General features: G+C 45.2%; 1 protein-coding gene across 1 annotated transcript in view; it reads left to right on the top strand.

Annotated features, from left to right (window-relative positions):
* The window catches only part of RTN3 (reticulon 3), a 203058-nt gene that overhangs the window by 133949 nt on the left and 44335 nt on the right, over positions 1-24774 (top strand). Inside the window, exon 4 of the mRNA XM_030217330.1 lies at positions 13190-13328. Coding sequence (XP_030073190.1) covers positions 13190-13328 — 139 coding nt within the window. The remainder of the gene's footprint in view (positions 1-13189; positions 13329-24774) is intronic.

The raw sequence follows: 24774 nt of genomic DNA, 5'->3' as shown, positions 1-24774 counted from the left end.
GGAGAGTGGTGTAATGCCCATTAAATTACTTTAGTGTTGTTGTGTTGCAGAGGTCAGGCATTTATGTTGGATCAGTAGGGTATGCCTTTTTAAACAGGTGAGTTTTTAGAGTTTTCCTGAAGTGTAGGTGGTCGTACGTAGTGTTCAAGGCTTTTGGTAGTGCATTCCACAGTTGTGTGCTGATGTAGGAAAAACTAGATGCGTAAGTTGATTTTTTTGAAACCTTTGCAGCTTGGGTAGTGCAGATTTAGGTACATTTTGTGTTGATTCGGGTGTGTTTCTGGTAGGTCGGTCAAGTCTGTCATGTATCCCGGAGCTTCACCGTAGATAATTTTGTGAACCACAATGCAGATTTTGAAAGCGATGCATTCTTTGATTGGGAGCCAGCGCAGTTTTTCACGGAGGGGTTTTGCACTTTCAAATTGTGTTTTTCAGAAGATGAGCCTTGCTGCCGTGTTTTCAGCGGTCTGAAGTTTCTGAAGTCTTAGGGAATATCTCTTTAGAAAAAATGACACCATTCCAATCTAGAATTTAAGCCCTTTGCATCATCTGTAAAAGGAAAATCCATTTCTGTTCCTGTTGAACTAGCAAGTGTTTGCTGTTACCTCCTCTGTCATTTAACTTAAGTTGTTGTAAAACCACACAGCACAAAGACTCAAAGCTAGGTTGTTCTTGATCACAATGTGCTGCCAAGGGAACCGAGGTCGTCATAATATTGACATTACTCATGTTCAATTAAACGTGTTGCTAACTTTCTTGCTGTCTGTCTTGTATATAGTTTCTTACAAGGACATAAAATACAATAGACTACATAACTCGAGGTACATGAAGTCCTGAATCGCAACCTAAACCTTCTGCCAGACTAAGGATCCTCAAATTCTTCAGTGGACAACATAATGTCACACATCTGACAGTCACCACAACCTGAACGTCCAAGGCATTCCTCTCTTTCCTCCGGGATTGTCCTTAAAACTGCTGGTGATAAGGTCTCTTTTAGGTTACTGCCTCTACTATAGGCAAACCTCAATCTAGCTTCCGCTAGCATCAGTATTGTTTGTATAATGTGCCAATGTTTCCTTATCACCTTTAACTTTGAGATAGTAGCCGTAAATTTCATCACACAAGTTAGAACATTTTCTTCATCATCCTTTGAGTCAAAAGGTAATCCCGATTCTTGAATCTTGCTCGCTTATAAGCCTTATTAATTACTTGCTTTGGGTAACCTCTCTCCCTTAATCTTCTCTTCACATCTGAAATCTCCTTCATTTGAACAGATCCTCCTGTATCTCAAAATTTGGAAGAGGGGTAGGCTTTCAATCTTCTTGGATGACAACTGCTGTACTTTTTTTTGAGTATTCCTGTCTGTATTTTTACGGAAAACTGTTGTTACAAACCTCATCTCATGTTTCTTGACCAGGACATCAAAGTATGTAATCGCCACATTTGTCACATTGTACAGTGAACCTCAATTTGGAGTGACATCCATTAAGATATTGAACAAATCTCATCAACTCAGTTTCTGAACCACTCCATATATATATATATATATATATATATATATATATATATATATATATATAAAATGTCATCAATAAACCTGACCCACATCTTCATATGTTCAACAAACCTGGAACAGTAAACAAACCATTCCTCAAACTGGGCCATGAAGAAATTTGCTACAGAGGGAGCCATGGTTCTTGGAAGGGGTGGCACACCTACAGTCAGGCACTCGCTTCTTCCCAGGCACTCTATATGACTTTATGCATGACTCCTCTCAGATGGTGGTTTCTTCAGTGGGCAACAGTTTTGGCCTCCAAGGCTCACCTAAGCAAGCTACCGTTCAGGAGCCTATCGAGGAGTTAGGGGAGGCTAAACCTCTTCAGTTGTCTGAAGATCTCCCCTCTAGGTCCTCCATTCGCATCTCAAAGACTGGGCATTTTCAACAGGCTAGATGGGCCCTCTTGAGGAGCTTGTCTAGTGTTAAGGGCCATAAGAACCTGCTTTTCTATGGCACCAGGCAACCTAAGGACACAGGGTATCCCCTCTGGCACCTCCAGCCTCTAAAGGGTGTCTGGGTCCGCCACCCCTTGGAGGTGGCGGCGGACCCAGATACCCTCGGACCAGTGGGACCTGGAAGGAATTCAGAAAATATTCCCTAGAGTTCACCAGCCCCATTTCAGATTCTTTATGGTATCTCCCTACAGGTTGTCCAGGAAGGCAGAGGTAGTACACCTAACCCTAGAATGCTTCATCCAGCTGGGAACAGTAGAGCCAGTCCTGCCTCCTGGAGTGGACTTGACCAGTATAATATCTACTTTAAAGTCCCAAAGAAGGGAGGCTTCTTTCACCCCATTTTGGGTCTGTGTAGAGGTGTTGCGCTCTGGATCTGAAAGAAGCACGTAGCTATTCAGCAGCACCACAAGCACTTCCTGTAGTTTTTTAATCTTGGGCAACCATTTTCAATTCAGATCCCTGATTTTTTTTTTTTTTAAGTTGCCAGCAGCCCCACATACCTTTTCCAAGGTGGTGGTGGCAACATAAGTATTGCCATACTGGGAAAGACCAAAGGTCCATCAAGCCCAGCATCCTGTTTCCAATTGTGGCCAATCCAGGTCAAATACCTGGCAAGATCCCAAAAAAGTACGAAACATTTTAAGCAGAGAACAAGTCCAACCCTGGTGAGATTGGCTGATCCAGGCAGGCTCAAGAAGTCAGGGATGTTACTGCCAGGTTGATGCCTTACGGGAGCACATCGGCTGGGTAGTGAATTTTGACCAAGAGTCAACTGTGATTCCATTACAAATCATGGAGTACCTCAAGGGATGGCTTCCCTCCCAGAGAAGCAGATGCACCATTGACAATACCAGCTGCAAGCCTTTTGCATACAGGATACCTCAAAAGTATGGGACTTCTACAGCTGCTGAAGTTGGTAGTAGCTGTGATCAAGGTTGGGCCTTGGGTAAGGGCTCCCATGAGACCAATGCAGAGGGTGCTGCTGTCCAGGTGAGCTCTCCTGAGGGAAATTCTTGACGGGATCAATTGTCTCACCTTTGGAAAGGGGTGAGGGAGATTAGTTGAATCCTCCTGAGCAGATAGGGGGGGGGGGGGGGGGGGGGGGGGGCAGCCTGGTACAGGCAGATGTTCAACCTTGGCAGTATCTTGGTCCATCAGCCAACCAGAGATGAGGGCCATGCAGCTGGATCTCCAGCACCCACTCCCAGCTGGCAAGGAAGGCAAGTTAAGGGATGTCAGACATTGGGGGAGGGGTGGCTTACTCATTGTTTGATCTTTGATGTATTGCAGTGGCGCAGAATGGCAGAATTCTACCTGATGGCGCTCTCAGCTGTGCACCTAACTGGGACCAACATCCAGATTGACTTCTTGAACCAGTGTTCCCTGGATCTGGAAGAATGGGAACTGAACCTGGAAGCATTTCAGAAGCTGGACGACTGCAATCGCCCTGCTACGCCTTTATGGCCTCATGACAAAATGCAAAGTGGACTTGCTTCTATACCCAGTGCAGAGAACCCAGCTCGGATGGCATGGATGCACTAGTGCAGCCCTGGCCAAGTCAAATTGCTTTGTTTCCTTTGTGGTTACTGGTGGCTCTAGATTGGTATGCTGTCCTGATTCACCTGATGGCAGACGCTCCACACTTCTGTGTGTGTTTTGGGGGGGGGTCCTTCATCATGTCTGGGAATTGATGGGATGTGTTTAAGGGGCTTTGACGTTATCTTCAGAACTTTTAGTACAAGAACAGTGCTGGGCAGACTTCTATGGTCTGTGCCCTGAGAATAGCAAGGACAAATCAAACTCTGGTATACATAAGTATCACATACCAAGGGGGCGTGGCAAGATGGCAGTGTGATCCTGGTGGTGTGTGAGACGCTGATCTTTTGCTGGGTTTTTTCCTGGTTTACCTATCCTTGAAAATATGCCTCATACAAAGAGAAAAGGGACTGTGAGGTTTGTTCCCCCGCCTACCTCAGCATCGTCCCCAATCCAGCAAAGATTGGAGCGTTTCCTCACTGGAGCCTCTCCTTGTGAGTCGAGGGAGGTGAGCCCTGTTGCGGAGGAATTCGGAATAGCGAAACCTCTGCTGGGACATGAAACATCTTTCTCCCCCCTCTGCTTCCAACATCCCTCCATGTTCAGTGTCGGCTGCTTTGCTGGGAGATAGCCTGCTTGTTTCCGGAAGTGTGGCATGCGGGGTCTCTGGCAAGGGTCCAGTGTCCCAGTGAAAGAGCCCGGAGAATGAGACACAGGGTATGACCGGAGTCTCAGATACATCTATGGAGGTTAATCTTGGAAGGATTTGGTTGATGCTCAATAAGATGGACACAACTCTCCAGAAATCCTCAGGTGAGGTAACAGCTTTATATCTTAAGTTTGAAGATCTGGTTAAGACAGTTGAGTCAGTGAAAGAGGACCTCTCCACTCAGGTCAAGCAAATTCAAAATGAAGTGAAACAACTTCAGGATTTCAAGTTTACTACGGTTAAAGATAAACTGGCTCTCCATAAAAGGATAGAGTAGATAGAGAACTTTAATAGCCGTTTGAATCTTAACCTTCTGAATTTTCCTAAAGTCCCTGGGACTCTGCCTATGGATTTATTTAGAAGATATTTGGTTGAAAACTTGAAAATACCACAGGACGCTATTCCTCCTATTAAGGTTTTCTTTCTGCCCAAGAGTCCAAGGAAGAAAGAAGAAGGCGGAGAAGATATAAGCACTGACGTGAACAATATATCTGCCATTTTGAAGCAATCGATAGAAAATGCTACAGAGAGAGCCACACTCCTAGTTTCTTTTGTGCTTGAACAAGATCTCAGTGCCGTTTTAAGGCTTTACTTTAAATACTCAAGTGTTTTCTTTGGAGAGGAAAAAATTTGGATTTATCCGGATGTTACTAAATTAACTCAAGAACGGAGAAAAATGTTTTTGGCTATGAAACAGGAAACATTGAAATTAGGGGGAACTTTTTCCTTGATTACCCATGTAAATGTTTGGTCCGATTTGGAGAGATGAAATACATTTTTTATTCACCAGAGCAATTAAAAGCTTTTCTAGATTTAAAAAAGTTAAAATAATGTTGGAAATAGTAATATAGGTTAGGTATTCACACGTAGCCTTTGTCTATATTTTGTATTACCTATGAATAATCTCCTATGATCTAGCCACGCCTCCCAATTAACTGTGGTCTAAAAGTTGACTTTAATTTTGATATACGATTCTTCTATTTGCTTTGGCTTCTACTGTGTTTCTGAATGACAAGTGTATGGCTTGTAAAAAGTTCTGTAAAATTATTATAAACTAGTAAAAAAGCCCAGTTTCTGATGCAAATGAAACGGGGGGCTAGCAAGGTTTTCTTCAGAGTGTGCATGTGGGAGTGTGTGTCCCTGCCCTCTGCCCTCTCTCCCTCCCCCTCCCTCCTTGGAGTCCAGTCCTTCAGTGTTAAGTTTCCTGCTGTTCTGTGTTACAGAGAGAGTGAGGGCATCTCTCTCCCCTCCCCCTCTGAGTCCTTCACTGTTACAGAGAGAGGGATTTCGTGCTGTGCTGTTTTCCTTCACTCATGGGGAAACCGGATATCTCTGGCGCTTCACACTTCCGGCTGGAGGCTTCAGAACGTTGGTCTTGCCTTTTATATATATATAGATATTTTTTTTAAAAACCTCATTTTACATGGTATGTGATACTATCTTGTTGGGCAGACTGGATAGACTATTCAGGTCTTTTTTCTGCAGTCATTTACTATGTTACTGTGTTACCTGGCTTATGGCTTGGCCCTTGGAGCACTCGCATCAGGTCGTTTCCACCCTACTACAGGCCTGTCAGAGGTCCACGTCCCTGGTGTTTGCAATGGTTTGGAAACTCTTTGAAAAATAGTGTACAGAAAGCAGCTGTTCTCTTCTTGGTCAACTCATTTGGCTGACATTCTTGCCTTCCTGAGAAGGGAGGCTTAGAACAGTGCTTGGCTTTCAGTTCCCTGATGGTGCTGTTGGCAGTTCTTTCCTGCTATTGAGGGGAAGCTTCAAGGGGTCTCTTTGGCTGTCTACCTGCAGATGTAGCAAGGTTCTTGTGTGGTAGACAGGGGTCATATGTTTGCTCCCCTATATCAGGTGGTTCTGCCCCAATATGACCAAGGATCTAGATCAGGAGAGGGCATCCTTTATACACAGAGAGCTGCGTGAATGTTGTTACTACTCCAAGCGGGCCGCAACCTTTTGTACTGTTGGAACCAGAAATAAATAGAGCTCCATAGACTTTCTGTAATATGGAAAAATTTAACTAAAAACAATGGGAACAAACTGATAAGTGGCTATTCTGAAAATATTTGCAAAATACAGTATGCAAAATCACCAACACTCTGGTTTCTGGTATACTTCCTGTGGTCTCAGGGGCCACCTGTTCTAGAGGTCCCCCTGTTCAGCTCCAGGCCATGTCTTGCAGAGATCCATACTTCTTTTTTGGAGGACAGATATTTGATTTAGGAAGCTCTATCCTTCTTGTCTAAAGTGATTTCTTCCTTTTCACCTCAGTTGGGCAATGATCGACTTGGAGAGGTGGGTTTGAGGTGGCAGAGAGCATCCACAAATTGGATGTTGAAGAGTTCTCTATCTGGAAGTCACTTTTGCTTGCATGTCTGATTTTGTTCATAAAAGAAGCAACCTCCAAACCTTCACTGGCAAGGTAGATCAAGGCAGCTATTGAAGCAGCTTATGTATTTTGGGGGAAATGGTCCCTAAGGGAGCATGCTCATATTCTATTTACACATACATAGTAAACATAGAGGCATATTTTCAAAGCACTTTGGGAGGCTAAGTTCCATAGGTTTCTATGGAACTTTGGGAGGCTAAGTGCTTTGAAAATGAGCTTGATAGTAACATAGTAGATGATGGCAGAAAAAGACCTGCACGGTCCATCCATTCTGCCCAACAAGACAAACATATGTGTATACCTTACCTTGATTTGTACCTTCCTTATTCAGGGTACAGACCGTACAAGTCTGCCCAGCAGTACGTCCCGCCTCCCATCACCGGCTCTGGCACAGACCGTATAAGTCTGCCCTCCACTATCCTCACCTCCCAACCACCAACCCCTCTTCCCCCCACCTGCTCCGCCACCCAATTTCGGCTAAGCTTCTGAGGATCCATTCCTTCTGCACAGGATTCCTTTATGCATATCCCACGCATGTTTGAATTCAGGCAACCTCCTGGGCTGTAACACCAGAAGATATATTCAGGGCAGAAATGGTCATTCTTTCACTCTTTTTGTGAACTACAAACTGGATGTCCATTCTAACTGTGCCTTTTACTACTAATCATTTCTATAGTGCTACCAGACATACTTAGCGCTGACAGCAGTCATTTAGAGGGCCTTTCCTTCCTCCCTTTAAGGGACTGCGCTTGTGTATCCCATTGGTTCAGACTGGTCTAGTGGGATAACGGATATCAATCGAATTTCACCTTAATTTCCTATCCTTGAGCCCTGCTAAGACAGTCTGTGTCCCACCCTGAAAGACTGCAGTGCAGCGTTGGGATACCATTCCTTGGTCTGCTTTCCTGGTCTGGGTTGGGGGTAGTTTATATTGTGTTGTTTTTTCTGCATAGGTCTCAAAAAAAAAAAAAAAAGTGTCATGTGGTAAACAAAAAGTACTAAAAAAACCAGTACCCATTCTGCTTTTGGCATTCACATAAAGGATTCCAGCCTGCACTAGTCCCATTAGTGAATTAAAGTGACATTACTGATAATCTTTACCGCCGGAGGTGGCGGGACTGGTGGTGTCCCCTTTGGCAGCATCCGCAGTTGCTGGGTCCCTGCTGCACCTCAAATTCCCTCTGAACAGGCTTTTGCTGTTCCTTTCCTTCCCTGTTTTTCTGCCTCCTCACTAAAAAAAAGAGAACCATAGAATTTATTTAAAAGAGAAACAGAAGCACAGGGAAGTGTTCTTGCTGAGAGCAGGTTTGTGTTACTGCTGTCCGAGTCCTGTTTTCTGTTGCCTGCTTGTCTGAGCCTGCCTTGAAGTGGAGTTGGAGAGGTTTTTTTTCTTGGGCTCAGCTGTCAGTTCCCAAGCTTTCCCGGTCCGGGGTAAGTCCTGCTGGGTTCCTGTTCGGGGGCGGGCGATGGCAGCGGAGGTGGTAAAACGCTGTTCCCGATGCGGGAAACGTTTGGCAGCGGGCCTTTGCAGCGCAGGGTGCACTGATTTGGCGGGACTCAAGGGAGCGGTGCCCCCCCCCCCCCCCCCCCCCCCGAGAGCATGCTTTCCCGCCCAGAGCCTGGCAATTCTCGTGCCATTTTGTGATTGGTCGTGGAGCCGGCTCCGGTAGTGGTTTTGGGCAAAGCCTTCTCCGCTGGTAGGGGGGGGGCGGGGGACCATCAGGCACTGTGGGCGGTGGTGCAGGTGTCATGGCTGCGACCTCCGGCGAGGGCTTTTCGCCAGAGTTTATTTTGCTACTCCATTAGGCGTTTTTGTTGGAAAGGGACTTGCCCCCCCCCCCCCCCCCCCCCATCACGCGGCTGCGACAGCTTCGGCCTTTGATTCTCTCGGGGTCAGGGGGTAACCAAGAGATTTGGGGTTTTTCCCCAGAGAATTTCTCCTCCCATTAAAAAGCCTAGGCTTTTTTGGGGGGGAGGGGGTCTGAGGAGGGGTCCTGCATACGGTCGCCTGCAGCTTCCTCCGTGATGGCTCTGAGTAGACGGGGGTGGAGGATGGTATCCTCACTGACCAACCGGAGGACTCTTCTGCCGTGAGGATTTTCCATAAGGAGGAGTTATCCTCCTTTATCTCTCAGGCGCTGGAAGCCCTGAATATAGAGGACCCTGAGGTTGCGGCTTCTCAGGCAGTCAACTCCAAGATGACCTTCTAAGGCCTTTCCGGTACATGAAGCTATTGAAGAGTTGATTTCGGCCCAGTGGGCGGATCCGGGGGGGGGGGGGGGGGGCTGAAAGTAGCCAGGGCTATGGCCAGGCTGTATCCGGTTTCAGCTGACCGTTTAGAGCAGTGTTTGCTCTACCTAGGGTGGATGCCCTGGTGACAGCGGTCACTAAGAAGACTACTCTTCCAGTGGATTGTGGTGTGGCACTTAAGGATATGCAAGACAGATGGCTAGAGGCCTCTTTAAAACGTTCCTTTGAGGTGGCCGCTTTGACACTTCAAGCTTCCATATCATCAAGCAGATCAATCCATAGACTGGTGGGTTGTGTCCATCTACCAATAGGTGGAGATAGCAATCTTTTGCCTCTCTATATGTGGTCATGTGCTACCAGGAAATCCTCAGTATTCTCTCTATCTAGCAGGTGTGTGGTCACACGCAGCAGCTCTGGCTTGGTCTCCACGCCTATTTACTTAGGCTTTGAGTACCTGGGGTTGAGGGCTCTTCATGAGCAAGTGCAAACCTGGTGGTGCCAGGTCCCTCCTTTTCTCTCCCCTCCCGCTGGCTCCGTTAAAAACGAAAACATAACAATCTTGAAGCAGAAAAGATTTTACTTGCAGCTGCTCACTGGGACACAATTCGTTGTAGCTCGGAGCAAGTAATTTTACCTTTTCCTAGCGGGCAGGGGGTTCCCCGAACGCTTCTCTTGTGGATCATGGCATCGGATGGTAAGGGCGCAAAAAAGCTCTCCCCGGACCGCGATCGCGCGGCTAGTGGGGAGGCGTGGGGATCGGAGGCAGAGAAGCCCGTTTTGGGTGCCCTTCCGGACTTTGCTGATTTAGCCAGTTTTTCCTCTGCTGGGGCGTCTGCGGCCTTTCCCGCCTTAGGTGCCCATCCCCTATGTCCGCCCTTCCGACGTCGGCCGCCCATGCAGCTCGGACGGCCTCTGGTATGGCCGCCTTTTGAGTTGGGCGGCGGTAAGAAGATGGCAAAGTTTAAGCGCCATGCTTCCTGTGTGGCTCCTTCGCGGAGTGATGCGCCGGACGCCATTTTGGATGCGCAGCGCGCCTCTCCCCCGCTCAATGGAGTGGAGGTTGAGAGTTCCTCTAGGGCTGTGGCCCAGGTTGCAGAGGTGCACAAACAGGGGGGTTTCTCTCCCGAGTTTATTTTGTTGCTGCATCAGGCCTTTCAACTGCAAAACGCTGCTCCTGCTCCCCTGTCAGATATGGGGGAAGAGGCTTCCCTGATCAAGCGTCCTCGGGTGGATCTTCAGGTCTTGGGGGACTCTGTCTCCTCTGATGTAGATGAGGGCAGCGTTTGAGTTCTCCCAAAGGTCCCTTGGGGATTCTTTGGAGGAGGCTGATCCTTGCCCTGATGGGGGAGATGACCCCTCTGCAGCGCAGCTTTTTCGCTCAGAGGAATTGCCAAACCTGTTAGTTCAAGCTATGAGCATCTTGAGTATTTCCTCTCCGGAGGAAGGCCCTCCTTCAGCCTCGGCGGGTTCCGCTATTATGTTGGGAACCAAGCACCCTTCCAGGACCTTCCACATCCATGAAGCCATGAAAACTCTAATTTCGGCTCAATGGGATTCTCCTGAGGCGAGCCTCAAGGTAGCCAGGGCCATGACTCGTCTGTACCCTCTGGCAGAGGGTGAACAGGAGGCCTTGCGCTGGTTGGCAGTGGACTCTCTAATCACTGCTGTGACAAAAAAGATGGCTTTGCCGGTGGAAGGTGGCTCTGCCCTTAAGGATTCACAGGACAGGAAATTGGAAGCGGCCTTAAAGTTAGCCTTTGAAGCGGCCGCCTTGAGTTTGCAGGCCTCGGTTTGCGGCTCCTATGTGGCCAGGGCATGCCTGACGGTGGTGCAGCGGGCCTCCCCCTCGGATCCTTCCTTGAGGGCGGATTGGCCGGTCCTGGAGTCGGGCTTGGCTTACTTGGCAGACTTGCTGTATAATGTTTTGAGAGCCTCGGCTAAAGGTATGTCTCAGACAGTCTCTGCCCGTCGATGGCTGTGGCTTAAGCATTGGTCAGCTGACCATGCCTCCAAATCCCACTTAGCCAAGTTGCCTTTTAATGGCAAGCTGCTCTTCAGGGATGAGCTGGACAAGATCGTGACGGATCTCGGCAGTTCTAAAGGCAAGAGGTTGCCGGAGGTCAAGGCAAGGGCCAGCAATGCTCGCCCTGGTTCCTCTAAGGGCCGTTTTCAAGAAGCCCGTCGGGCAAGTCGGGCTCCTCCTCCTCCTCCAAACAGAGGTTCTCCCCGAAGCAGCATTCCTTTCACAGAGACTGCCGCTCAGGATGTTCTTCCTCTGGTCCTCCCCCAGGGTCTCGTACCCAATGACGGGGCCGTGGTCCATGGCCCAGAGCAGATAGGAGGAAGGCAACACCCAAGTGGGCACAGTGTTCCTGCCGGGCAACTGGAGCCTCAAGCTTCAGGCCCAGGTGGGCCGGTTCCTACTCTCAGCTCCTCAGGCTTGGGATTATGTGCAACTGTTAGGCTCCATGACGGCCACGATGGAGGTAGTGCCCTGGGCCAGGGCCCATATGAGGCCACTACAGCACTCTCTCTTCTGCGGCGCTGCATTGTTCATTCAGACAGTATTAAAAAACAAAAAAAATTAGAAGTAGAGTTGTCAGCTTCTAGTTGTACAAAGCGCTTGCCAATCTCTTATAGTGGAGGCTCCTTTGAATAAAGCATGGAATCCGGTCTCAAATACCCTTCCAGGGAAAGACCAAAAAACTTGGATTCTCTGGGGACAAGCAAGGTTATGAATCATGGGTGACGTCACTGATGGAGCCCCAGTGCAGAGATGCTGCCCAGTGTTCCATTTTCTAGAAGCTTTTGGAAGCAGTCTGCCACACACGCATGCATCTACCCTCCATTGTCATGCAGGACCGGGTTAGTCTTCAGTTTTCCGTGGAGCCGTGAGGGTTTCTCTCTCCTTTCAGCTCGCTCAAATGTATTGATGGTTTGCCTTGTTCTTTCTTTTGCCTACTTGTGTAAGTGTTGTTTGGGGCCACAGCTGCCTTTGCCCTTTTTCCCTGTTTTTTGGCATTTATAAGTTTCCTTTATTTTCTATGGCTCACCAGGCCCCCTTAGGCCTAGAGCTTCCTGGTTGGTGTTTCTTTTTAACAATTGAGTCTCGGCTATTTTTCCAGTTACGTCCCTTAAAACTCTCAGTGGTTTTAAGAAGTGCACTCGGTATAGCAGAGACATGTCCTTTTAGACATCCACAATTGGTGGTTGCTATACAGGGGCCTGATCATAATCTCTTTTTGAATTGAAAATTAATATACATATTAAAAAAAATCTAACATTTTCCTAGTTAATCACTCAAATTTTCCTGTGTTGCACATCCTCACAAAAGAGAGGAAAAAAATAACTGGCAGCTTACTTATAAATGGTTCTCTGTAGACATGCACAACATATCACTTTTCTTCAGTATGCAGTTCAAGCTGGCTATGTAAAAGAGATCAAAGCAGGCAGTAATCGTGCTCAGAAAAACCTACTCCTAGTTTTTTTTTTCTGAGCACTAATCCATCTTGGAGCTGTCAGATGTCCACGTGTGGCTCTTTTATCCTGCTGTCTGCAGACATCTGTTACAGGTAAAGCAACTTTGCTGTGTCTAGAGATGTGTAATTGCCAACTTTGGCATACAGACTGTAGTGTGTTTTTAGTCATGTGTTTTTATTAAATAGCAGTACCAGCTGAACGCCATGCTAATTTTACAAGTGCAGTCAGCATGTAAAAAAACAGATCACAGTATGTATGTTGGGTTTTATTGAATGCTTGTGTGAGGGAATTTTATAATTATGTTGTCACTGATTTCTTTTTATTGAGTATTTTTATTTTTTTTTAAATTTTTGTTACATTTGTACCCCGCACTTTCCCACTCATGGCAGGCTCAATGCGGCTTACATGGGGCAATGGAGGGTTAAGTGACTTGCCCAGAGTCACAAGGAGCTGCCTGTGCCTGAAGTGGGAATCGAACTCAGTTCCTCAGTTCCCCAGGACCAAAGTCCACCACCCTAACCACTAGGCTGCTACTCCATTCCATTTCAAAAGTTTAAAAAAAAAAAAAAAAAACCCTGAACGCAAACTGTTTTTGAGAGTTGGGGTTTTGACATAAAATGAGCCTGTGACTTATTCTGTATCCAGTCAGGAAGTTTTCAGACTGCCATCTCCTCTGCTCATTTTCTGTCTAATGTTAAAGTTCTGTTGAGATACTTTATGATAAGTTGCGGTAGTAACTGTCATTTTGAGTGCTTGGCATTTACTCCATGAAGTGATTGTGTATTTTTCCCTTTATCATGCAGGTCCCTGCTGGATATGGACATAACTATGTCTTCTGAGGCATTTCATAAGCACGTGAACGCTTCTCTGGTGCACGTTAACAATATTCTGAAGGTAGTGGTCCGCCTCTTCTTGGTGGAAGACCTTGTTGATTCCTTAAAGGTAGGTAGACTCAGCTTTGCTGTCTTACTTCCAGCTGTAACTTCATTCACTGGTTCAAAGCCTACATGTTTTCAAAATGGTAGATTCCCAGGGGTAGTTTCTGTAGTAAAAAGATGTAAGACTTGAGAAAAAAATGATTTCATTTCAACCTATTTTGACCTAATGGAGAAGGAAGTGGAGGAGTAGCCTAGTGGTTAGTGCAGCAGACTTTGATCCTGGGAAACTGTTTGATTCCCACTGCAGCTCCTTGTAACTCTGGGCAAGTCACTTAACCCTCCATTGCCTCAGGTACAAATAAGTACCTGTATATACTATGTAAACCGCTTTGAATGTAATTGCAAAAACCACAGAAAGGCAGTATGTCAAGTCCCATTCCCTTTCCCCCTTAATGCAGTCACTCTTGATGTTTGGTAATCAGGCTTGTACTTGGCTGCCTTTTTTAATTATCCTGTTTTTTTGTTTTTGTTTTTTTCATTCACTGTTTAAATCTGGTGGCTGCTGCAATCTTGCAGCTCAGTGACTCTTACGATTGTTTAAATCTTGTGTTAAACACAAATTACAGTACCAAGATAGCAATTATGAATAAAACAACCTTCTCACCACACACACATATTAACCCGCTTCAAAAATGTGCCTTAAAAGCTGTTAAAACATTTTCAAAAATTTTAAATATGTATTTCCCCCAAAGCAGCCCATTCCACAAGTAAAGCACCATCATCTGCTAAGCTTTTAGAACACGGCCTGCAAACACATGCCCTGTGTTGGGATCGCAAGCCTGCAATTTTCAAGTTTATTTACTAGTTGAGATGAGAGCTCATTGATAACTCATCTTAATTAAGTTGTGTGCGCAAATCCAAAATATGACCAGATTGGCGCACGCAATTTAGCTCGTACTATATAGAATCCGGGGAATATTCTATAATGGCCTCTGGGCCCCCAAAACCTTACATCGTATTGGACATTATATATTCCTTATTTCCTTGACCCTTATTGTACTTGTATGCCTTTACCTTACCTGACCATTATTTTATACTGTATTTGTTTAACATCTACTGGACCTGGTGATTGCCTTTTCAGTATTATGTAAGCCACATTGAGCCTGCTAATGGGTGGGGAAATGTGGGATACAAATGTTACAAATAAGAGATAAAAGGAAAAAAAACAATGTTTTAGTGAAGGAGAGATGGTAAAAAAGGAAACAGCCATTCTACTGCAAGCTCCAGGCCCACTCCTCTCATACTCCATCTGGGATTCATTCGCCAGCTATAACTGACTCAAGCAGAGAGACTTACAAGTTGAAAGCATTGACAGACGTGTTTTGAGGCTTTTGTAAAGGATAGAAGCCTGGTATGTCTGAATAAAGGGGTCATTAAGTAGGTTCTGATAGGAGAATCTAACAGCTTTAGAGGAACTATAAGGCATTAATGGGTGAAAGATACTTTAAGCTATATTTATCTTGTATACCAAGGTCAAGATCTTGAAAGGTAGCCAGCACTCATTTTTCAATAAAAGTTTACAAGATTGAATTTGAGTGCCTGTGATCTTAATTGCTAGATGCCTTATTTTCTTCTAGGACAAGCACAATCCATCTGCCACATGTAGGTGATGTCAACCAGCAGCTCCTATTGGATGTGCTTTCCGGTAGCTCTGTGTGGGATGTCTTTTGTGTGTTTTATTTATTTATTTTTTTAATTTAAAGATTCCTCTGAGCATGTGTAGTAGGCACCCAGGACATAATGTTCGGTCAGTATGTCCTCAGAAACCTATTTGCCTACTAAGGGACTTTCCAATTACCCAGCACATTTTTTCAGCTAGACTCAAGTATGCCTGCATCTCCCCTCCCCTGCTTGTATCTGAAGAAAGTGGAGTGGCTTACCTGTCAAAGGATTCTCCATAGTCAGCAGGGGAAAGCAGCCGTACTTACCCACCCTCCAGCTCCATTTACTCACACGCTCAGCCAGCTAAGCTCAAAACTGTAGTGGGTATGTGGTCTTGCACCAAGTGCAGGAACTCCTGTGCATGCCCGGTAATTCAAAAAAGACTTGGTTTGGCTAAAGGAGGGCTCTAGCATATTAGATCTGTCAGATGATCACCAAAAATGTGTGGCTGCATTCCCCTGTGAAAACTAGTTTGGTGTGAATACAAGGTGTTGGCCTTTCCTAGGTAGTCCAGAAGTTGGGTAGCCACTATACTCTGCTACCTTGGAGGTAAAAAGTAGGTTAGGAATTGGACAATTTGACACTAATGTTCTATTGTCATTTTGGTTCTTTAGTCGAGGGCAAATATAGGTGGATTTCAAAAGAATGGGTGCTACACCATATTCTAAGCTAGGAGAGACCATATGTAGATAGGGTGCCTGAAGATTTCACACTTTTAATTAAAATTCAGAGTTCTGGGATCATGTGATGCAGTTGTAGATTTTTATTTTGCAACAGTGAGGGTGGATGGTAAGTTAAACATCAGAAGAATTATGTGGAAGCTCCTAGTCAGATTCTACACTAGTTTTTTGGGAGGGATTTTGCTTTTTATGTAGGAACTAATGTTGCTTGTGTGTGTAGTTTCAAAAATGGGAGGCTAGCTCCTTAGCAGCAATTTCCTCAGTTTAAAAACCTTACAGGCTCATCATAGAACTTAATTATCCCAAAAAGCCTAGTTGGGCCGAGGGTTATTTTCTATTCATTCTTGAATAATAACTTTTCTTCCATTATGTAGCTTCCCACTATTTCAGAACCTGTGGGATAAGTACATAAGTATTGCCATACTGGGAAAGACCGAAGGTCCATCAAGCCCAGCATCTTGTTTCCAACAGTGGCCAATCCAGGTCACAAATACCTGACAAGATCCCAAAATAGTGCAATATATTTTATGCTGCTCTGATTTGTTTCAAATTTACTTCTTTGTAGCTTCATTGCGTGCCCCCTAATCCTAGTATTTTTGGGAAGAGTAAACAATTGATTCACGTCTACCCATTCCATTCCACTCCACTCATTATTTTGTAGACCTGTATCATATCTTCCCTCAGCCGTTTCGTCTCTAAGCTGAAGAGCCCTAGATGCGTTAGCCTTTCCTCATAGGGAAGTCGTCCCATCCCCTTTATTATTTTCGTCGCCCTTTTCTGTACCTCTTCTAATTCTACCTTATCTTTTTTGAGATGTGGTGACCAGAACTGCACACAAAATTTGAGGTGCAGTCACACCATGGAGCAATACAAAGGCGTTATAACGTGCTTGTTTTTGTTTTCTATTCCTTCTTAATAGCTAACATTCTATTTGCTTTCTTAGCCGCTGCCGCCACATACTGTGTAGAAGGTTTCAACGTATCATTAACATGACACCTAGATCCCTTTCTTGGTCAGTGATTCCTAATGTGGAACCTTGCATAACATAGCTATAGTTCGGGTTCCTCTTTCCCACATGCATCAGTTTGCAATTGCTCACATTAAAAACATCTGCCATTTGGATTCCCAGTCTTGTAAGGTCCTTTTGTAATTTTTCACAATCTTGCAATTTAACAACTTTGAATAACTTTGTGTCATCAGCAAATTTAATTACCTCACTAGTTACTCCCATCTCTAGATCATTTATAAGTATGTTAGAAAGCAACAGTCCTAGCGCAGACCCCCGGGGAACCCCACTATCTACCCTTCTCCATTGAGAATACTGACCATTTAACCTTACTCTTTTAACCACTTTTTAATCCACAATAGAACACTACCTCCTATCCCATGACTCTCCAATTTCCTCTGGAGTCTTTCGTGAGGTACTTTGTCACACGGCTTTTGAAAATCCAGGTATCTACCGGCTCACCTTTATCCGTATATTTGTTCACCCCTTCAAAGAAATGTAATAGATTGGTGAGGCAAGATTTCCCTTCACTAAATCCATTCTTTTGAATATGCTCTGTAATTTTGTTCTTTATAATAGTCTGCCCGGCACAGACGTCAGGCTCACCGGTCTATAATTTCCTGGATCACTTCTGGAACCTTTTAAAAAAAATCAGCGTTAGGAGGAAGTGACGTCACGCTAGCAAATGGAGCAGTGAAAATGGAGCTCCCGTCTACCAGCCTAATAATAGCGCTTATCTAGCTCACCTACCCCGGGAAAAAGGTGGAAGAAACTGCATTCGATAGGCGAAAAGAAGCGGAGTCGAGCAATGTCACACTCAAAGCTCAAAACACCGGATTTAGCAGCGTTCTTGTACCAGCAGAAAGGCAGAAATGGAGGGCTGCAGGCGGAAGAAGATGGCACCCAGACTACGAGAACGGAGCAGAAAGATCCAGAGCAAGCACGAGGTGAATCGCCAATAGAAATAACGGAGGTAGAGCCTGAGGTCTGGACGAAACTATGCACGTGGTTTCAGGAAATTAAAACGGACCTCAAGGAAGTGCACAAGGACTTTGCCCAATTGAGCTCGGAGCTAAGAGGAGAAATATCAGAGCTGGGCAACCGCGTGATGGAGGTTGAAAATGGCCAGGAAGAACAATCGGAAGCGATTAGGGCCATGGACCAGCAACTCAGTGAGAGAAAAACAGAAGCCAGGTACCTTATGGATAAAATTGAGGACTTGGAAAATAGGAGCAGGCGCTCCAATATTAGAATCCGTGGGGTGCCTGAGACTCCAAAGTTTGACTAATCGCAGCGCAAATACTGTCAACGGAGGAGATGCCATATGATAAAACCACAGTCCGACTAGAGCGAGCGTATCGCGCGCTGGGCATGAGGAAATCAAACCAGCCTAAAGACATTGTGGCATGCTTCACAGAATTCAAAGTTAAAGAGGCTGTGATGAAGAAGGCGAGAGCGGTGAACCCACTGATATGGGAAAGCTACTCGATAGAGCTATATCAAGATATATCAGCCATAACCTTAAAAAGACGGGGTGAACTGTGGCCATTAACAGCGCAGTTAAGAGAGGAGGGTGTACCATACAAATGGCAGTACCCATTTGTGCTAACCTTTTTCCAAGAGGGAAAACAGAGGAGAGTGGCATCGCTGGAGGAAGCACAGGAATATTTAAAGCAAGCAGAGGCAGCAGAAGACAATCACCACCATGAACAAGGAGGCGTAGCACGGGCCGCCAAGCCCAAATGGCAGAGAATATCTGGGAAGCAACTGGATCCACAAGTGGGAAAATGAAGGGATCAACAATGTGTCCTGAGGGGACGAATGAAACCGAGTAGCGGAGCAGAAAAATGGTGCGAAGAATCATTCCACGGGGGAGGAAATCTAGAACAGGCTGAGAGGCGATGGGGACATCACCCCTCTCAGGAATAGACATGGCTCAAGAAGTTAGTGGGATATGTCTTCAATGGAAGTGGGAAGGAGGGGAAGGGATGGGGAAAATACCAAAGTATCTGGTGGTTGCTGAATAGGTTAGAAAGTTGGGGAAGAATATATAGAGAATGTGTAATTTGGAATGTTAAAGGTCTCAATTCACCAGTAAAGCGCAAGCGAATGTTTACTGGTATGTTGAGGCTAAACAGTGATATAATTATGTTGCAAGAAACACACTTAAAAAAATGTCATGAGAAATTGATAATCCCATAGGCGATACCCAGTGGTAATACACTCAACAAATCAAAATTTAAAAAAAAGGGGGGGGGGGGTACTCATGGCCTTCTCGGACTCATTACCCTGGGAAATTATCAAAACTGTAACAGATAAGACGGGCAGGTTTCTATTGGTAATAGCCTCACTCTATAAAATACAGTATACATTTGTCACAATATATGCACCCAGTGAAGGGCAGGGCGAATTCCTGGAGGAAATAGAACAAAAGCTTTGACAGAATGTGCAAGGCAAGATATTAATGGGTGGAGATTTTAATCTGACAATAGATCCCCCCCCCCCTTAGATAACTCAGCGGGGCAAGTGGGGTATGCTAGGAAAGACAGAGAGGTCTTGAAAAGCTTTATGAGTAGGTGGGGCCTGATTGATCTATGGAGGGTAACACATGGACAGGAAAAAGATTATACTTTTCAGCCACACACAATTCGTACTCGAGGATAGATCTCTGGTTGGGGGATGGGGTAGTGGCTAAAGCTATGCAGAAAATACAAATAGAACTCTGTACATGGTCAGACCACGCCCTGGTTCTCCTGAGGTTAAGGATTGGAAGGGAAGCGGGACCATGACATTGGCGTTTAGATGAGGCACTCCTAAACGAACCAGAAAATGTGGGCAGGATAGAACAATATATAAAGGACTACCTGGAATTTAATGATGTGGAAGATGTCCACCCAGTGAACCTATGGGAGGGCCTAAAGGCTGTGCTGAGGGGGCAGCTAATCGCTCTCAAAGCTCACTTGAATAAAACAAAAAAAGCTCAAGAACAGGTACTAAGGGATAGGATAGAGCAGGCAGAGCGGCAGCATAAAGCAGACCATACGGATAGGACAGCTATGGAGGAGCTTCATAAAAATAGACTACAACTTAATGAACTACAGATGGCGGAGGTGGCCAGTCAGCTGCAGCAAGTGCAACAGGAATACTATGAGCTGGGGGATAAAGCGAGTAGGTTACTAGCGAATAAGCTGAAAAAATAGGTCCACCGCAATCATATCAATAGTCTCATTAATCAGCAAGGCCAAACTGTCACTCAAATAGGAGATATCCAAGCAACCTGTCATGCCTTTTATACAAGCCTGTATAAATCCGAAGTGGAGGTAACCCCCAGTAATATAGAAGAGTACATACAAGGGATAGAGACACCCCAGATGTTGCAGGGGGAAAGGGAAAACCTATCGGCACCTATAAGGCTGGATGAGATCAAGGAAGCGGATCAGAGAGTTACCACATGCCAAGGCACCGGGACCAGATGGGTTCCCCGCCAGAGTATACAAGCTATATGTATCCATACTGGCACCGCTCTTAAGGCTTTTCCAATCCTGTGATCAGGCGCAAGAGCTGCCCTACTCATGGTGCTTGGCGGCGGTGGCCCTATTGCTTAAACTCGGGAAGGATCCGCAGCACTGTGGGTCCTATAGACCGATATCCCTCCTAAATGTAGACTATAAAATCTTTACAAAAATCTTAGCAAAAAGACTGCAAATAGTATTGCCCAAGCTAATTCATGAAGATCAGGTGGGTTTCATAGCGGGGCGCCAGGCCTTTGATAACACTAGATGCTTTATTCCTGTGCTGAAACAGGTGAGGGACAAACAGGAACCGACAGTAGTACTTTCGGTCGATGCAGAAAAAGCATTTGATCGAGTGGAATGGCCATTCCTGTTTGCAATGGTGCAAAAGGTAGGGATAGGGGGGTGCTATTTGAAATGGCTACAACTATTATATCAGGCCCCATTAGCGGTACTAAAAATCAACGGAACATATTCAGAGCCCATAAAACTCCAAAGAGGCACAAGGCAGGGGTGAGCAGTATCTCCGCTACTGTTTGCTTTATCTATTGAACCACTGGTCTGTATTATTAGAGCAGATTCAGGAATTAAAGGAGTGGTGAGAGGGAAGAGGGAGCATAAGCTGATGCTATTCGCAGACGATATCCTAATGACGCTGACGAGCCATGAGCCATCTGTGAGGAGGGCAGTAGAACTAATGAGGCAATATGGGGAAAGGTCGGGATTTAAGGTAAATATTAACAAGACAGAATTACTTAATATCACGGTACCTAGGCAGGAGATATCCCAGATGAAAGCAGCGTTCCCTCTTGTTTGGGCCACTAAATCTACCCAATACTTGGGGGTACAGATTACTCCCAAAGTGGAAGAACTGTATGAGGCAAATTTTCCAATGAAAATAACTATTAGCTGAGCTTGACAGATGGGAAGGTCTAAATGTCTCGTGGATAGGGCGCATCAATGCAATTAAAATGATGTTGCCTAAATTGCTTTATCTTTTTATGGCTCTTCCCGTCCCAATTCCTCGGAACTTCTTTGCCCGCCTCAATAGAAAGATGTTTGCGTTTATCTGGAGGAAAAGACCACCACTGGTGAGATGAGCCATAATGTTTCAACCACAGGCGAGGGGAGGGATGGGAGTACCAAACTTCTTCCTATATTATCAGGCGGCCCAACTGAGAATCCTAGCAGATTGGCATCCGGCAGTTAACAAAAAATGGTTACACTGGGAAAGGGCATGGTTGGGGATGAGAGAGGTGGGAGATATACTGTGGATACCGAATAAGGAGTTGAGGAACATAGGGCGAGGGGTGCCCATAGGAGTAAGGCATATTCTGCTCACCTGGTACCAAATAAGGAAACGATGGTTCCCAGAGCGGAAATACTTCCATCAGACAGGGATACGTAGGGCCCTGTGGTTTCCACTAGGAGCCACAGAGGCAGCCTACACGCACTGGGCACGAGCAGGATTGCACACACTGGGACAACTATGGGACAATGACAAGGTAATCGGATTTGCAGAATTACAAGAGGAATATGGACTGCAGGCTAGAGATCAAGTGTTTTATTGCTGTGTACGTAATTATATACGCTCCAGGGCCCGAGAAGAGTTAGAACTGGGGGAAACCTCCTTGGAAGTAGCATTGAGAAAGGGAGGGGGCAGAGGAAGTGTGTCGCACATATATATGGCACTGCTACAGCGAACAGACCCCCAGATATGTTAGCAGATGGGCGGAAGCGCTGCAATGCACATTCTCAAAGGAGAGTTGGAAGAGAGGATACCAATATTTGTTTAAACCATCTGTGGCCCAGGGAGCAATAGAGAATGGTTTCAAAATATACTACTGGTGGTATTATACACCAGAGAGACTGCAGCGCATTTACCTAGAGAACTCTGCAGAGTGCTGGCGGACATGTGGAGCCAGAGTAACGTTCATGCATATCTGGTGGGACTGTCCAAGGATACTAGACTATTGGAGGACTGTGGTAACATTGATAACTAAGGTTCTTCAACGTCCTTACCCGTGCCAGCCGGAAAATTGTCTTCTACATCTTAAGCCGGCTTCAATGACAGTAACCCAACATAAACTGAGTATTCAATACCTGGTGACAGACAAAATAGTGGCAGCCAAAATAGCAATAGCCAGAGAATGGAAAAAACAGCCGCCGGGAATACAGAGGGTGTTGCAAAGAGTGGATTTTATGTACCAGATGGCAAAACTGACAGCCATAAAAAAGGGCGAATGGGAGCCTTTAACAAGGTATGGCAACCCTATGAACAATATCAAGAACAGAAATCAGCACCACCATGATACAGGGGAGGGGGGGATAGGGGAGAGGAAATGTAGATAGGAGGTGAAACCGGAGTGTGTTAAGATTCGTAATGATGTTGAAGGAGAACATGAGAAGATGTAACTCAAGGTTAAATGTTATGCATTTCAGAGAATTAATAAAAATGTTTTTTAAAAAATCAGCGTTACATTGGCCACCCTCCAATCTTCGATACCATGCTTGATTTTAAAGATAAATTACATATTACTAACAATAGTTTTGCAAGTTCATTTTTCAACTCTATCAGTACTCTGGGATGAATACCATTCGGACCAGGTGATTTGCTACTCTTCAAGTTGTCAAATTGCGCCATTACGTCTTCCAGGTTTATAGAGATTGCATTCAGTTTCTCTGACTCATTAGTTTTGCATATCTTTTCAGGCACTGGTATCTCTCCCAAATCTTCCTCAGTGAAGACCGAAGCAAATAATTTAATCTCTGCTATGGCTTTGTTTTCCTAAGTGCCCCCTTTACCCCTCGATCATCTAGTGTCCAACTGATTCTTTTGCTGGCTTATTGCTTTTTAATATACCTAAAAAAGTTTTTACTATGTGTGTTTTTTTTTTTTTTTTTTTTTTTTGCCTCCAATGCAGTCTTTTTTTTTTTTTTTTTTTTTTTTTTTTTTTTTTATAAAGTCCCTCTTTGCCTTCCTTATCAGCACTTTGCATTTGACTTGCTATTCCTTATGCTGTTTCTTATTTTCAGTCTGATCAGTCTTCCATTTTTCTGAAGGATTTTCTTTTAGCTCTAATAGCTTCCTTCACCTCACTTTTTAACCACGTTGGCTGTCATTTTGTCTTCCTTCTTTCCTTTTTTAATACACGGATTATATTTGGCCTGGTCTTTCAGGAAGGTATTTTTGAACAGCATCCATGCCTGATATAAATGTTTGACCTTCACAGCTGCTCCTCTAAGCTTTTTTTTTTTTTTTTTTTTTTTCACCATTCTTCTCATTTTATCAGTTTCCTTGCTAACGGATTTCCTGCGGGCATTTACTCCAAAGCTGATATGAAATTTCATCATATTATGATCACTGTTATCAAGAGGCCCCATCACCATTATCTCCTGCACCAGATCATGCACTCCACTAAGGACTGGGTCTAGAATTTTTCCTCCTCTTGTTGGCTCCTGTACTAGCTGCTCCATAAAGCAGCCCTTGATTTCGTCGAGAAATTTTACCTCCCTAGCATGCCCTGATGTTGTAATTACCCAGTCAATATCATGGTAATTAAAACCACCCATTATTACTGTGTTGCCCAGTTTGTTAGCCTCCTTAATTTCTGATAACATCCGTCTGTTCATCCTATCAACCAGCAGTTGATAGAGACAACTGAAATGTCTTTCTTGGCATCCAGTTCAGCTCCTCATTATTTTTCAGCACAGCAGGTGGATGAACACTTCTCCTTCTGGTTCTGAGTGATTTGCTCCTGGTCCAATTGCTCAACCAGTCCCCAGTTGAGCTTTGCGGTTGGCTTGAGTCTGCAGAGTCACATCTGGAGGTCTTCAGATCCTTTTCGCCCTGTGAATTTATATCTTTCCTCCTTCACTTCACCTCTCCCCTGGTTCCTGCAGAGCTCTCCTTTTCCAGCACAAGAACCTCCAAAAGGGAAAAAAAGTAAGGTTTACTGGAGAGCGTGGGACAGAGGATGTCCTGATTCTCTCAGCTGGGGCGAGACTTTCTCTCAGCTGGGGCGAGACTTGGGGGGAGCAGCCAGCAGTTGTAAGTCTGACTAAAGTTCGACTCAAAACCGCTTGGAGGGCTTCAAGTTCTACTTGGTGCAAGAGAGGAACTCACCAATTGGGGCTGCATTTGTGCCAGTCAGGATGAGTGGCAACTCCCATGGAGACAGTTAAGTGGTTTTCCTGCTGTGGCACCCACCGGTCGGTGTCGGGGCATTGCACTGCATGCAAGCCAGGACTCCCGTAGGATGTGGGGGAAATGGTCGACTGCAGCACATCTTTGAATTTGACGCAACATCTGAATGTATCATGATATCCTTACAAAGTTACTTGACAAACTTGGAATCGGCGGAAACATCATCAAATGGATAAAAGGTTTCATCACCTCAAGATCCTATCGAGTCAAATCAGCCACATCAACCTCGTCTCCCTGGTCATCAAAATACGGGGTACCCCAAGGATTGCCTCTTTCCCCGATCCTTTTCAACCTTATGATCTCTCTAGCCAAATCCCTATCTAAATTTGGCCTCAATCCCTTCATTTATGCAGATGATGTTACTATTTTCATCCCCTTCAAAT

The sequence above is a fragment of the Microcaecilia unicolor genome, chromosome 11 (genome assembly GCF_901765095.1).
Source record: "Microcaecilia unicolor chromosome 11, aMicUni1.1, whole genome shotgun sequence".
In the NCBI taxonomy this organism is placed as follows: Eukaryota; Metazoa; Chordata; class Amphibia; order Gymnophiona; family Siphonopidae; genus Microcaecilia; species Microcaecilia unicolor.
Note: the sequence above shows the minus strand (reverse complement) of the source record. Positions and strands in the feature narration are given on the sequence as shown.